The 15,532-nt window shown below is 32.4% G+C and overlaps 1 protein-coding gene across 1 annotated transcript in view; it reads left to right on the top strand.

The window, feature by feature from the left end:
- CSMD3 (CUB and Sushi multiple domains 3) overlaps positions 1-15,532 on the top strand; it is a 614,053-nt gene that overhangs the window by 239,661 nt on the left and 358,860 nt on the right. The window contains exons 12-13 of the mRNA XM_075085810.1: positions 5,823-5,926; positions 11,052-11,164. Coding sequence (XP_074941911.1) covers positions 5,823-5,926; positions 11,052-11,164 — 217 coding nt within the window. The remainder of the gene's footprint in view (positions 1-5,822; positions 5,927-11,051; positions 11,165-15,532) is intronic.

Below are 15,532 nucleotides of genomic sequence, written 5' to 3'. Positions count from 1 at the left end.
GGTTGTGTTTTGTTCATGTAATACGTGACTACTAAAGAGCCAGTTAAACTATTGTTATGCTACACAGCTGCTAGCAGTTCTTGGATATTTTGAATCATTGAATTATATGCAATGTGGAGAAAAACAGTATGTAATAATAGTGTGCTGTTGGCAGGATGTTTTCATTCAAATTTTTTCCTTAATATTATCTAAGAAATCACTCATTTAAACTATATCTTGTCTTAATTCTTAGGTACTTTTCTTAGGAAAAAAGATTCATAACATCTTTAGAAACTTCATCATTATTTTACTGGTAAAATGTCAAATTTTATGGAGTGAAAATGTTTCTATACATCCAAAAATATTTTTAGAGTTACATTTGCATTGGAAGCTTTACGGTAACAGATGCACATATGGAAATACATACAGCTTCAAATCTTTACACTTCTTTCTAAAGTAGTTCTAAAGCACACACACTTGCTTCTGTTACACACCATTCTGCTTTGTGTGTTGCAAAATTTTAAAAAGTTGAGTACTTCACCTGGAATGCTACTTTCCTTGAAAAATCTTTTGGGAGATAGTTCTATCAAGAACTAGACACATAGTCATATCGACAGTTGTCTGGGAAGACTGCTGTCTGGAACACATCCTCCTAAGAGTGTTATCTCTCTGAAGAGTTGTAGGAAAGTCTCAGCTTAGCCATTAAATTTTAAATCAAGTCTTCTCCTATGTTACTTCTGAGCTGGATAATAGACTTGGTTTTGCCCAAGGAGTGCATTCCAAAGGATATATTCCAAGGCACAGAAAGGAGGTACATCTACTGAAATTTGTTAGGAATTAGATCTCTGCCCCCATTTCTTCCTTTGCAAAAGTGCTCGCAAAATTATTAGAGACCAAAGAACACCATTTTAGTTTTCAGAAAGTTATTTTTCAAATAGGGCCTTTTTTTTCTGTATAGCTTGGATAATAATCATTAGTATTACTGTCTTTTAGTAGCGTAATTTAACGCAGCAATTATAAGTTGTTTATTGCTTCTGGATTTATAAACAGCAAAAGCAGACCAGGATGTAGAAAGACTATTGCCTTCTTTTAGCTACTTTTGTATTTATTTCAGTGAATGACTGCACAGCTCAGCATATTTTAATTTAAATAAATTTGTTGCTTATATATATGTGTGTATATGGAGGAAGAGGAAAGAAGAGATTACCTTTTCCTGACAGTAGTGTCTAGGGCCATGTTTAATAATATACTCTGAAACAAAGTTCAAAATATGATTAGTCTGTGTCAGGATACTTATAGTAGTCTGCTACCTGCTTCATACATCACAAAAGACACTACAAAGGTACAAAATTTCAGGGACTACTTCATAGGTCTTTCTGAAAAAGAAGAGAATAGTAGTTGTTATAGTGCTTGATTTTAAGTAAAAATACGATTAACAGTTCTGAAGCCATACAGATACATATCTGATATCATTAGTTGACTTACAATATGTGAAATGATAGATCATGACTGTAGTGGTAAACTGCCGCAGCTGGAATTCTGCATCTCTGAAATTTCCCTCTTGTGCCTACCTTCCAGAACCCACTTCTGATAATAACATCCTCCTATCCAGAATCTTGTAGTTCAGGCAAATCATTAGTGAAATATTTTTGTTCATGTTATTGTTCCCTAAAAGTATACCTAACCATTTGAAAACATTTATGGTCCCTCCACACCTTTTTTTTTTTTTTTTCCAGTTTTAAATGAAATTGTGAGATGGAGCACAAATACAATAAATCCATAAATACATTTTAAACATGATTACTGTTTATATGGATCAATAAAAACAATGGATCATATCTCATTTATATTAATGGTGCTCTGGGAATTATTTTGCTCTGGGAAACTGGAAAGAAGACGTTGCTTGAATTTATGGATCAAGAATACATGTCCCCACATTTCTGATTACTGTGCATCTACTAACCAGATCAACAGCACAGTTTAGTAATGCTAATCTGGTTTAAAAATATGTAGAATATAGTAATAAATCAGCATAGATTTCCCTGAAGTGTTTATTCCTCCAAGCAATAACAAACTAAAATGTAGAATTACCTTGAGGTTTTACTCTAATGTTAAACTGATTCAAGGATGCCACGTACCTTTGGTACGCCATTTACAGCTTTTGCTTTTTCAGAAAAAAAAAAAAATGTTAGATGATTGGTAAAAGCACAATTTCTGGCAAGTTTACTACAAAATTTCAAGTTATTTACTCATCTTTCCTAAATCTGATTTTATTTTTGAAGGTTTCAGCACATTCAACTTTAAATGCTGATATCATCAAAGCATCTTTTCAATATTCTAAAGGGGATAATCAACATGATCACTGCCAAGACCAGCTATCTTTGGGTCTGATCAAACTAAATCTGACACTGCAAAACAAGGACTCTGAAAATATAGCTAAGAGTACTTACTTCCTTGCCATTCGGGCATATTTGCAAAGATTTAAAGTACATTTTGTATTGTACATCGTGTACTTTGCACATCAAAAATAAACAGAATAATATTAATTTCTAAAAAATATAGAGAGTTGTTTTTCAGTTATAACACATAAATGGTTGTGTACTATATATATAGTAAATGAGTTTACTGCTTCTTACATGTTGGATATCGACAGCTCTGCTGTTGCTATATGTTACTCTTGCTCCTTTTGTGCAAATTCCCTTGAAATTAAATGTCTTCAAGTTTCAGTTGACAAGCATATTTGCCAAATAACTGACAAGTTTACTTCGCCAGATCTGAAGTTTGTGCTGTAAACTAACTCAAGTGTGGTATGTTAAACTTAAGTTGAAATGAGCTGTTCACTAGTAGGTTACATACAGTTCCTTGCTTACCCTTTAATGATCTGGTATTATGAAATATTTTATTTGTACTATAATGTTTCTGGAGTAGTTATTGGTAGCTGATTCTAACCCTCTTCCAGCAGAGGTATGCATGGTGCGGAAAATGATTTACTGTCTCAAGCAATAATATTTTACTTTTCCTGTACATAAAATATGATCCTATTTGGTGGTTACTGTTTCTGGTTTGGTTTTGTTAGTGGTAGTTTTGTACAAAATTGCAGCATTTTCTAATTTTCTGTTGATCCAGAACTTTTAAGAAGAAATTATGGTAATAACAACTGCAATAATAAGATTATTGCATTAACATTCCAAATTTAGCCAGTTCCTATATTATAATATTTTAAATTTTAATATATTCATAAATTATAAAGTTATTAATTACTTCATTGCTACTTCTTGTCTTAAAAATGTGACTGTTGCACAGAATGTGATACTAGACAGATGTAGGCTAACCTACGCATCTGTGGCTTTAAACAAACACAGTTTTCAAAGTCATACCTTCCCTGTTATCATAGTTTTAGGTGAGTTACAGAGTGGGCCAGAAATTTTTTGCATGTATATCTATTTTAATTAAAAACAAAAAAGTTTTTTTATCTCAGAAGGGAATTTCAGATTGCACAAGAATGATTACATCAGAGTAGCCAATAACCTCATAGGTCACAACAGAATAATCAATAATTTGGGGATTCATCAGAGACTAGTGGAAAGATTAAAGCTGAAGCCTATATTTTGACAAAAAGCCATCTAATTTAGTTATTTTTTTCATGTTCCATAGTATTCCCTAATAAGTCAGGTTTTTTTAATGGTGTTCTCTTACTTTTTTATTTGTGACCATTGTTAAAAAATAATGAAAAATATCTTACATTTCTCCAGTGAAAATAAGAAAATATTGTTAACATTAATCATATGGGTAAGAGTATATTTTTTCTTTCTAGTCAGCCCTAATTAAAAAAATTGTATCTTGAAATGCTTGTAAAGGAACTTATATTTTTCTTAACCTCTATCCTCTCCTTCTCAATGAAATGCACATAGCGTGTGATATTGTTGACTGTGTTAAGGAAAAGTTGTTTTAGTGTTCTGACACTGCTTATAAAGACAAGTACTTCAACTACAAAAAGACAGATGTTTTGTTTCAATATGGCAGTACTTAATATAAAATATCTAGAAGGATATGAACTTTTAAAAAATGATTACTGTTGCACTTACCAAGAAATATATGATAATAAGATTAGATTTCTTCTTGTGTTTAATGGAAAACAGGATTAGGTTTTAGGTGGATGAACTAATTATGCAATTTATCTTAAAATCTTGGATTTCCTGTTATTATGAATATAAATTTAATTTTTTGTGCTGCAGTATTATTGCAAAATGTATTTTATTGTTAATAGGTGAACACACTTTCAACTTGAATTCAATACTAGTATTATTTTCCCAGAAACTCCCATGTTTTATTGTGGAGCCTTTGCCCTGTTCTGATGTAACTGCATATCTAATTGCACATAATTTAAACATGGACCAAAAATGAAGATACTTTTTTTAAAAAAAAAAAAAAAAGAATGAAATATGTGTCAGCCTTAAATCTAGTTATGGATTTCCATTTAAATTCTTATGTCTAGGCTTACAAATTCTGTGTCTAGAACAACACAAACTATCCAGAATATTTTTTTTTACACTAAGAAGATTACGAAGATTTATGTGTGGTTTTGTCTGCTTTACTCAGATATTTAGAGCAAATCAGCTGCTTGCCTACACAATTCTCCATGTTCTCTTCATCTAGGCCCTCTTAACGCTCTGTACTTGATTGTGTTCCCTGGGGTATAATGCCCACATACATGCACATGCACGCACACGCACACACACACATGTTTGTATATGTGAATGTGCCAAAATGGCTGTTCCTCAATGTACTTATGTTCTCATTTACACATATAAAAAAAAGTGTTTCTCCTCCCTTCGGAAAAATTACAATCCTTGGAACATACATAAGTTTCTCCAACCTGCCTGTACTGGCTTTTGCTCATAGAAACATGCCCTTCTTCAAACTGTTACTAGAACCCCAGTGTAACAAAGTAATATGAGCTTTCAGGGACGTGATATTAATCCATCAGAATGGTGTCCACAGCTTTAAACACTCTCAGTTCTCAAATATAACAATAATTAAAGACCATTTATTACAGATATAAATATTAAAAATTCCTATGTATAAGTATTCTGTCATTTTTATTTATATGAAAATTTGAGGAACTTTTATTATTTTCATAAAGAGTTAGCATGATTAATATACGGGTGGAAACAATATGCTGTATTTTCTTTTCTAATAATACAGTTGAATTTTGCTGTAAGTGAAAAATTCATTGTAATCTTAAAATGGAGCCAAAATTTCTATGCTTCAGCATTAAATATATACACTGTGATTTAAATTACAGGACATAAAAAATTCCCATGTTTCTGGTTGTTGCATTTTACTCAGGGTCACGAATGAAGAAAATGACTTTTACCTTTGATCCAGCTTTATCCTACTTGAGCCAGATTACAGATGTCAGGAGTAAATTATATTCTTCACCTTTGCTGCATTTACTCAGTGAAGTACAATTATTCAGTTGTTATCTGAAGACAACTGTGTTGCACAAAGTCCTATTAGTTATGTTGCCCTTTGCGTGTGTCTTAATCAAAATGTAATGCAGTTATTCAGAACCGAGTTGTAACAACTACACAAATAAGTGAAATGACGGTGATTTGATGAGGTTAGCAGAGTGATGATAGCTAAATGTTATTATAATTAATATTTCATAAGATTAACCTGTTGGGTTAATTACAATAATTTATTGTAAAATATGCTAAAGTAACATGTAATTATTAATTGGAAAATATCTTTATTTATGTTGCTGAAGAGCTTATTTACACACTAATCTCTGAGGTACATTTCTTAATTTCTAAAATACATTTACTTGTTTTATTTTCTAGGTTATTCAGATAAATTTTGAAGAATTTGATCTGGAGATTGGCTATGATACATTGACAATTGGTGATGGAGGAGAAGTGGGTGATCCAAAAACTGTGCTTCAAGTGTAAGTCTTTTGCCTTTACAATTTGTATGCATTACAAAATATCATTAATATGTTTTTTGATGAGAGTAGCGATTAGTAAGGTAAATCTCAACAAAAACTAATCTTACTGGACTTCTAAAATTACTGAATATGACAGTTTAAATACATTGTTATGTTTACTGTTCTGAAGTCAGAAAAAGATGAGTTAGCAGAAAAGAAAAAATAAACTACAATCAGAGATTTTAAAAGGCAGTCTGTACAATCATGTGTAGACATGTAAATTTTTAGGGCTATTGTGCTCCCTTTATAAGTGAGTTCTCAAATTAGAAGTATGTAAAAACATAATTGAAAGTAGATAAATGTATGACTTACACATAAACTTTTATAATCTCCTAGAAAGCTTAGGATGACAAAAGAGGTCAAGGATCTTGACCTTTAAGTGCTTATTTACGTTGTAGGTAACTCAAAAAATGAGTTAGTATAGTGAAGAAAATTATTACAGAGAAAATCTTAAGATATTATGTAAACCACATATGATTCAAATCAGACAGCACTGAGTATTAAATAAAATTTTTATCATCCATTAGCATTCTTCTGGAATGTGTGAGCCTGGATAGATAGATAGATAGATGGATAGATAGATAGATAGATAGATAGATAGATAGATAGATAGATAGATAGATTTAACAAACATTGATTAAATTCAGAATCCATATTTCACAGACACTTAGCTTGTGATGATAACTGGTCTTATAATAATAAAATAACAGCAGTCTCAAGAAGACAAATTCAGTCTTATTCCTTAATTTGTAAAATTTTGAAGACAGCAGTATAATCCAATGATTCTGTTTATTCCCCAGTCATTTGAAAATATGCAGAACACTGTAATTAGTTATTACTTGTAGTCATTCATTTTATGTAGCTCCAGTTCCATTCTGAGTAAATAATTAATTGTTTCACAGGAGAAATGAAGGACCCTTAAAATACACCGTATTTCTTTTTCTCAAATCTGACTAAATTTTTTTTTAAAAAATAACAAAAATGTTGTTTATTGCTTAGAAGCCATATTTTACCCATAAGGGTCTGCTATGTAGAAAAAATTATTTGAAAAGACCAAATAATATTTAACTGTTATTTTTAAATAAACTGGCCCCTCAGTAAGTACTTTATGTTATCATTAGTTCAAATGAGTTACAAATTTAAAACATGGGCCAGATCTGAAGCAGATGTGATAACTGTTTAGTACAAAATGTTTTCAGTAAAAACACAGAAGAATAGCAAAATCAGGAGTCCTTAGAATGATAGTCCCTGCATTATATTTAAAGGAAAGATATTCATTCTATTTTTACATATTGTAAATTTCCATTATTCATCATAAGAAAGATATCAAGAACGTGTTTGGTTTGAATACTCTAAAACCAATGTTTACTTTTTTTTTATTTCCTAATTTCATCTCATTAATATTGTTGATTTCAAAACTCTGAGCAGAAAATACAGTTGTTTCAAGATCTGCAAATTGTCATCATTAATTCCTCCTTAGATTTATTCTTCAGAGGAGAGACAATCTAACCCTCTTCAATTGTTTTTGTAATCGTTCCATCCCTTCTTATCAATGAGGAGACCAGGATTTGATCAGTTATTTCAGGTGCAATTACTTTAGGACAATGCAGAGTTTCTCCAATGGATTGTAAATATGCTAATTGTTTCTAATTGTTTTGAGAAGAGGGTAGTACTGTTATTTCTATTTTGTAAACAGTAACAGTACCAAGCTTTCAGAATATATTTCTGATAATGCTGGAATTCAATTTCAGATATTCTTAGATTCCTAAACAGTATTGACTATCCTTTCATGTGGAAAAAACTTTTATTAATTACCAATTCACTAGGTGTTATTAACATTAAAGTATTGTTTTTCATGGGTACATTAATTACAGTAGCACATTGAGGAACAGTGTGATGATATTTAAAATTTTGAGTAACGTCATAAAGCACCCTGTCCAGAATTTATTACATTAAAGATGTTGGTATATTATAAAACTATGTCTGATGATGAGACCTATGTTGGGGAGAAATGATCAAAGTACAGGATTAAGCTTGTCATGGATATAAAGTAATTCTGAGTCATTTTCTTTAACAAAAGAGTTAATTAAAATTGTCAAGTGTTAATACATGATAAGAGAATCTGTTCTGTAAATAACTGGGGAAATAATTTTAAAGAATTATTGTTGTAAGGATCTTGGAAAGGCAAAATATCCCCCAATTAATTTGTAGGGTTTTAGTATTAAATAACATTGTACAATCAGTCATACCTATATTATTTTTTCTTACCAGTGTAATGATCATTGATTATTCTGTGATCAGAAGTGTCAATATCGAAGTTACTAGGATTAAAATGTTAAAAAAAAAAATACAGGGAAAGTGGAGTATAATATAATTAGGATATAATTGCGTATTGTAAAATACTTGTAAATCTTTTCTCCTGTGATCTATGTTGACTTTGTCCGAGATATGATGCATAGCAAATAAATCAGCTATTTTGTGATTTAATTTTGGATTTTAAATTTTAAAATAATTACCTTCCCTCCAGCAAATTACTGAAGAACATTGATTTTATTATGTCTGGCTTGCATGTAAATGATGTGAAAATATTTATCTTCCAATTTTCAAAATTAATCAGGAAACCCATCCACATGTTTAATCCACTAGTTTTACTGGGTAATTCTAGATAGTAAGGTTCAGGATCAAAACTGAATTTAAGTGACATTTAGATAGAATTATGCTTCCTAAAAGGAGAATTAGAGTCTTGATAATTCCCGCTTTGCTGGTGCTAATTACAGAAGCAGCTAAACTCCAATGACATTTCAGTACTTGCCGTTAAGTTTCCCTGGGTGCCTATAAGCCTGTGCCCACGTACCTGTACCCAGCAACATGACAGATCGCTCCAGGCTAGTGAGCCTAGCACCTAAGTGAACTTAAATCTGAATGGAGTACATTTTCTGTGTGTTTGACAAGATGGCTAATATGAAGACATTCTTAGTGTTTTCCTGTGGTACTAAGATCTTTGCAAGATGGAGCAGCATTAAGTTTTATTACCAAGGGATAGAAGGGAAGAAGGAAAAGAAATGGTAGGTCCTCCTCCATACATGGGCCACAGCACTTTTTCCGGAAGTTTGGAAGTCTGTTTTCAGCAGCTTGATCTGACAGTTGCTGCAGGTGACTCAATGTAATCAGCATCTGGGCACTGGTTTCTGTAACACGCACTTGGAAAATCCAGTGCACAAGTCATGAGACTTACTCTTACACTTTTAGTATGCTTGCTGTGTTGGATATACGTGTATCCAATCTCCCATACTACAGATCACCTTCAGGAGATGGAGAATGTGGCAATATTCTAAATATCCTCTAACCTAGCCTTCAGTGTATTCTCTTGGGGAACATATGTCACTAGTATGTGGGAGGGGTAGTTCTACAGTCCTAGAGGAAGAGGTGGAAAACACCCTGCTGAGTGTTGTAACTGTTAAGCTGTTTAATAAACAAGGAGCCATCATAATCACATCTATTCATTTCTGCTGTTGACAGTGTTCACTGCTAAGCTTTTGAAAGAGAAGGTATAAGAACCTACATCCAGGAGAAGAATCTAGGTAATGAATCCAGGGTAGAGGAAGTTGCATAAACCCCAGGAGGAAAGAAAGGATAATTCATAACTGCAGAATTTCATTATTATCTTAAATAGCTCCTTTCACATAATGCTGTTTTTTTTCTGGCTCTTACTGCTCTGTGGCCCCAAAGTCTTCCCAAATATTGTACAGAGATCCCTAAGCTCTTGAAAAAGAGCAACAAGTGATTCCTGTGTTCTGTTGATTGATTCTTATTTTCAAAAATATGTTTTCAAGTTATATTTTTTCCCCTGTAGTATTTAATTGAAAAAATATTGTTTTTGAAAACTATGCATTTTTTAAAAAATATTTATAATTGACTTCACAAAATAGAAATTATAAAAATTTTGATGGCTGTTTATCATAGGAATTATTTTTTCTGGCACAACAGAAAGATTAGTATTCCCAATGGCCTTAATATTCCCAAGATGTACTGTCAGTCAGCAGCGCCAATTACAAAACTGTTAGCCATTACATCAGTGTTGTTTCTGAGAAACATCCTGTTAATCTATTAATTTGGCAAAGACCGAACTCACTGAGGACACTTTCCCTTAGTGCGGGAATGAGCAGTTAGTACATTATTTTGGCCAGGCATTTACTTGTTCAATTCTGGCAAGGGTCTTTGTAGTAGCTCCATCTGTGAACACAGATACAGGAAATAGACATGATTTTCTCCCACAGCAGAGTATTTCATACAGAAACAAGCAAAAAAAGACCAGACGGGAGAACTAAAATTAACTGCAAATATATTTAAAATAGTCCATTTTAAGTTTCAGCTAGCTTTAAAGAATGGTTAGAACTGCAAAAAAACAGTTTTCACTCTTAAACAGCCTTATGCTTGTTATCCATTTTACAAGAATGGAAAATGTTTTGGTACTTTCCACCATTCTGTTTTAGCTGATAAACTCTTACCAAATCTGAGATGAAGTTTTTGGAAAAAATGCAATATAACATAAAACTGCAGTTGTCACATTTCCTTTTTGCTATCACACTATCTCATTCAGCAAACAGAACGAACATTTAGGATTGCATTGACTTTCAAATTTTTGCAAACAATATGAAAAGTGAAAAAAAAAAAGAAAAAAATACCAAGTTTAGTTCTTTCTAATTAATCAACGTCCTGTAACATTAGAAGGTTTTAAAGTTCTGACATCTGGTATTTTTGGTAATAAAGGAATGAACGTTGGCTAAGTCTGTCAGGCACATTCTTCCACTGTTGTGCTAACGGTGATGAGGAGACTTGAAAGAGTGCAGGGAACACATGGACCTTCATAATAGTATCGTTATTTAAGAATAACAATTGAGCTGAACACAAAACAATGAGCTGAATACAATGAGTTTAAAAACAACAACCATTAAAAAATACTTAATAGTTCTTTGGATTCCTTACAACAAGGGAAAAAAAAACAGAAAAAAACAAACCACAAACCCCACAATCATCTAGTTCCTTAACACTTAATGGCTTTACAGTTTCTTTTTTCTATCTATAGGTTAACTGGGAGCTTTGTACCAGACTTAATTGTGAGCATGAGTAATCAGATGTGGTTGCACCTTCAGACGGATGAAAGTGTGGGCTCAATTGGTTTCAAGGTTAACTACAAAGGTAAAAATGCATTATTGGAAGTTAATTTAATGTTGTACCAAGACCTAAGCCAGTATTATGAAATGTTTTTCTTTCATATTAGGAGATGCATTCTATTTCCAGTTCTGTCAGTTTTAAAAATGAGAAAATGCAAGCTGAGTTTAAAAAAAATATATAAATTTTTCTCTTTAAAGGTCTTATGTCACATGAAACTGCACGTTTTTTATTTGGTGTGTTCGTTCAGAAATTGATTTGGGGCATATAGTTTTACATTTATTTTCTGTTATTTTGTGTTGAAAAATATTAAAATGAAAAAATTCTTGAGTATTTAAAGCTAAATGTGTAAAAGAATTTAATATGTCCTACATTGTTTTGAAAATTAACCATGCCTACCATAATATTAAAAAAACACTCTAAGCAAAGATTTTGAATTATGAGTTTCAGGGCCAAGACAAACTTTCCTAATAACATTGTTCTTTATGGTCTTAAAATGTGATGGATCTATAATGCATAACATAAAACAGCTGTTGCTATTTGATGCCTCTGGGAGAATATAAAATTTTCATACAGCATGAACAACAGAATCAACCGAAAACTTAAGAACAACATGTATCTATATGCAATTCCATATTATTACAGAATTATATTTATTATTTTCATATTAACTTTTCATATTAAGTTTAACATAGCTGCATCTATTTCTTGCAACAAATTTTTCTGCCTACCACCAAACCCAGATCACAGAAAGTATGGTTATTCATCAAAACTATTCATCAAAAGGGGAGACAGGAAAGGCAAAATTTAAACCAACAGCCATGTGTATTAGAAATTGACCTGGGACTAAACCTACACAACATGACTTGGTTTTTTTTCTGTCCATAACTTTCCTTTGGTTGTTCATGTGTATTAAGGTCCATAGTGCTATGGCACGAGTTCTCTTGTGCGCTCTTGATATTGAGATCTAGTGAACTAAGATGTTGCTATTTTGCGGTATGATAGTTATTAAGACCCCGGATTTCCATACTGCAGCCGATGAAAGGGGCAAGGCAAATGATTGTATAAACAAGTTTAAGAATTTGTTCATGTAGCAAACCTTGAACCATAGCTGAGTGGAAAAGGAAGCCTTTTAGATCTGAACTTGAAATGCTTTGCAGAACTCAGAATAATTTGCACAACTTAAGTAGCTGTTTCCTTTATTTACAGGATTATTTTCTAGTAAAATTAATTTTACATGCAACAATTTTAGTTTGCAGAAGGTGGAGGATTATTGTCTAGTGTCTTACAATGTACCACTATGCCTTGTTTTGTTCATGAATTACATTTATTCCTAGAAGCTATAGTTCTGTAAGAATAAAATTAATTGAATATGAATAGGTAGAAGGGGATAGAAAGGGTGAACATTCACAGTCTTATCTCCACATAATCAGCTTTGTAATTGTACACATAGATATTGAGGCTGTATTTCTCTCTTGCCCTACATTGGTACTTTACATTAACTCACTAAATAGCATTTGAATGAATCAAGCATTCAATGGATAGGCACTGTGTGGCATGGGGGCTTTTTGTTTTATTTTGGTTTTCTTTTCCCAATCCAGAGCATGGGATGAAGTTTTTATATCAGTTGCCTTGGCTTTGATCCCTGAGAAGATGTATTCGTTAAAGATGCCAGAAACCAGGCAATGTTTCCTTAAATAAAATGGGTTTGGAGGCAGGTTGGGGGGGGGTTGTTATTTTTGTTGTTGTTTTTTCTGTGTTTAAGTCCTTTCTTTTAATGATGGTAGGCTCTGAAAAGACATGTCTAAACAGGTAGTATTTTGGAAAAGCAGCTGTTATGGAATAAAAGTTTTGAAACATGAATTGGAAATTCAGAGAAAGTCTAACAAGGTAAACTAAGCGACTGAGTGTGTTCAGGGCTATGATATATCACTGACTTCTTTAGTAGAATCAAAAAAATTGCAAAGACTTTTCTCTGTAAATTATTCATAATTACTTAAGAGAATTCTGATTTCTGGGAGTCGGGGTCAGAGGACATTTTAGTTTAAGTGACTACATGAATTATTAAGAATATATGCCCAACATGCTTGTATTTCTCTTCAATGGACTAGATCAAATTCTGTTCCTATAACTTGTCCCCTTCCTCCTCACATTTCCACTATCCACGCAGACACCTAACTACATCTGATACTGTATATATTTATATATATTATATATTTAGATCTTGTAAGTTTCTGCTTACATAAAAGATGCAACTAGATTAGCATTTTAGCATTCCCACTCCCCTTGCTTTAGGTTTCATCACAGAGCAGTCCTGAAATACACAAATTACATTCCTTTGAGTTCATTCATAAGGTGCACTTGAGTAGCATCAGGAATAACATTACTCATGTGCTCCAGCTCCTAATGGGAATTTGTCAGGACCTCATAAAGCTTGTCCAAAGTAAAACCACTAAAACACAAGCAAATTCTTATAGATAGTATGGATACTGTATCTTCTATTGTTTCATTCTACAGAACTGCTTGTGTTGGAGTTAATTAACTGATAACGCACTTGATAACAGTACTTGCTAGTAGCTAAAATAATTTCCTACTAAAATGTTTTGATGCCTAAATAACTGCTTCTTCCTGAGACTCAGCTAAGTGCAGAGGTAGTAGAGATGTGTGTGCCTCATCCCATCCAAATTCATAAAGACATTCTTCTGTCTGGTTGACATTGAGGTCTGAGTCTAGCAGGCATTTTGAAGAATATAGACTGCTCCAAGTCCTATGTGGGAAAAGATGGGAGGAACAGAAGGTTGTGGGATGTCATTACCCAGTACTTTTTTACCCGTTGTCCCCCAAAATGGTATACTTGCTCAAGATGCAAGATAGGTGGCCACATCTTTTCTGCTCAGAATAGAATTGAATATGTCGTATCATTTGTAATGATAGAAATAGACAAATGAATTTTGACATACCTCTGCATTCTCTAATTTCATAGGTTTTCAGCTGAAGAATTATTTTAAATTTATGTTATTACAGGAACTAACAGTTTATTCTTTTGTATATGTCTGCCATTTGAAAGAATCTAGTAAGGCTTTGTGAAATAATAAAAATTTTTGTCTTCTTCTAGATTAAGATGTTCCATATGGAGTTATTTTATGGTTTTAATAGCTAGATCCCATTATAATTATTTAACGATAAAATAGAGATTTAAACACTTCAGAGAGTATTTTGAAGTAAATAAGTTTTGTTGCTCTTTTGAAATTCCTTTTCTGGTATCCCATAAAATAAAACTACTTAGGAAGGTAAAACAATAAATATTAGGGATTGGCAGTACAGAAATACAAGCACTGCCTAACTAAAGACATGTTTTACCTGTTATGCCACTATTGTGTAAACTGTTTTCTTTCCCCGCTTCATGTATGTGTAGATTTTTTAACATGAAAACATGGAATATTTAGCAATCTGAAATTGTAAATATATTTCCAAGTCATAATTTTGAAGATTATTTGAAAACCATAGTCCTTCCTTTAGATATGAGGTCAAACTGTGGTGCTTGTATAATTACCAAATAAAACAAATAAATAATGGATTCTTTTTAGGCTTCCCAAATTAGTGCTATGAAAGGAAACTACATATTAGTACTGAATACTTTGCACCATTTAGTATTTCAGGAAATGGTGCCATATTGTTACAGTAGCATGTCTATTCCTAAAGCCATGGTGAAGAGGAAAGAAGTCTCTACCTAAACAATAGTGGAAAAAAAACCTGTCCAACATATTTAAACACTGGAACTGAATGGCCTTCATCTATAATTGAAGAAAAAACAGCTGCACAAAATTCAAGGCAAACTTATAAAACCGTGGCATAGCCTTCAAAGATTAGAAAACCATTTTTGTGAGACCATAAGATTTTGAAGAATTGTGACTTTATTTTATTTTGCTGAAACTGGTTGAGAATCTAGCAATGGAATATTATAGTTCTTGGAAAATTATACATGAGAACCCTAACTCCAACAGTTTTCATATGCAATAGCTTCCTTTTGTAACTTTGGACATATGTGAAAGAATAAAATAAATAAAGAGTATGCCACATACATTTTTTCAAAATTAACTTTTTATGACAGAATTTGTGGGATTAAAGAATAAAGTAAATAATCATGAGGTAAATTCACAGGAAAAAATATTTTAAGGAATGGCTTTGGTACTATAAACACATAGTACAAACCATTGTCTATTAGCATAGTATGGGCAAGCTGAACTTCTGTTTACGTCAGATTTGAATCCTCTGAATCAGAGGAAACTATCCTCAAGGCAGTCTAGTTCTGTCAGGTCCTGATGTCACAACCTCAGTTTCTGAGCAGTGGCCACTTCTGAGGGATTTTATTTTTCTTTTGGTGTGTCTTTGTTT

The sequence above is a fragment of the Phalacrocorax aristotelis genome, chromosome 2 (assembly GCF_949628215.1).
Source record: "Phalacrocorax aristotelis chromosome 2, bGulAri2.1, whole genome shotgun sequence".
Classification (NCBI taxonomy): domain Eukaryota; kingdom Metazoa; phylum Chordata; class Aves; order Suliformes; family Phalacrocoracidae; genus Phalacrocorax; species Phalacrocorax aristotelis.
The sequence above is the reverse complement of the archived record's forward strand: the minus strand, read 5'-3'. Positions and strand labels throughout refer to the sequence as shown.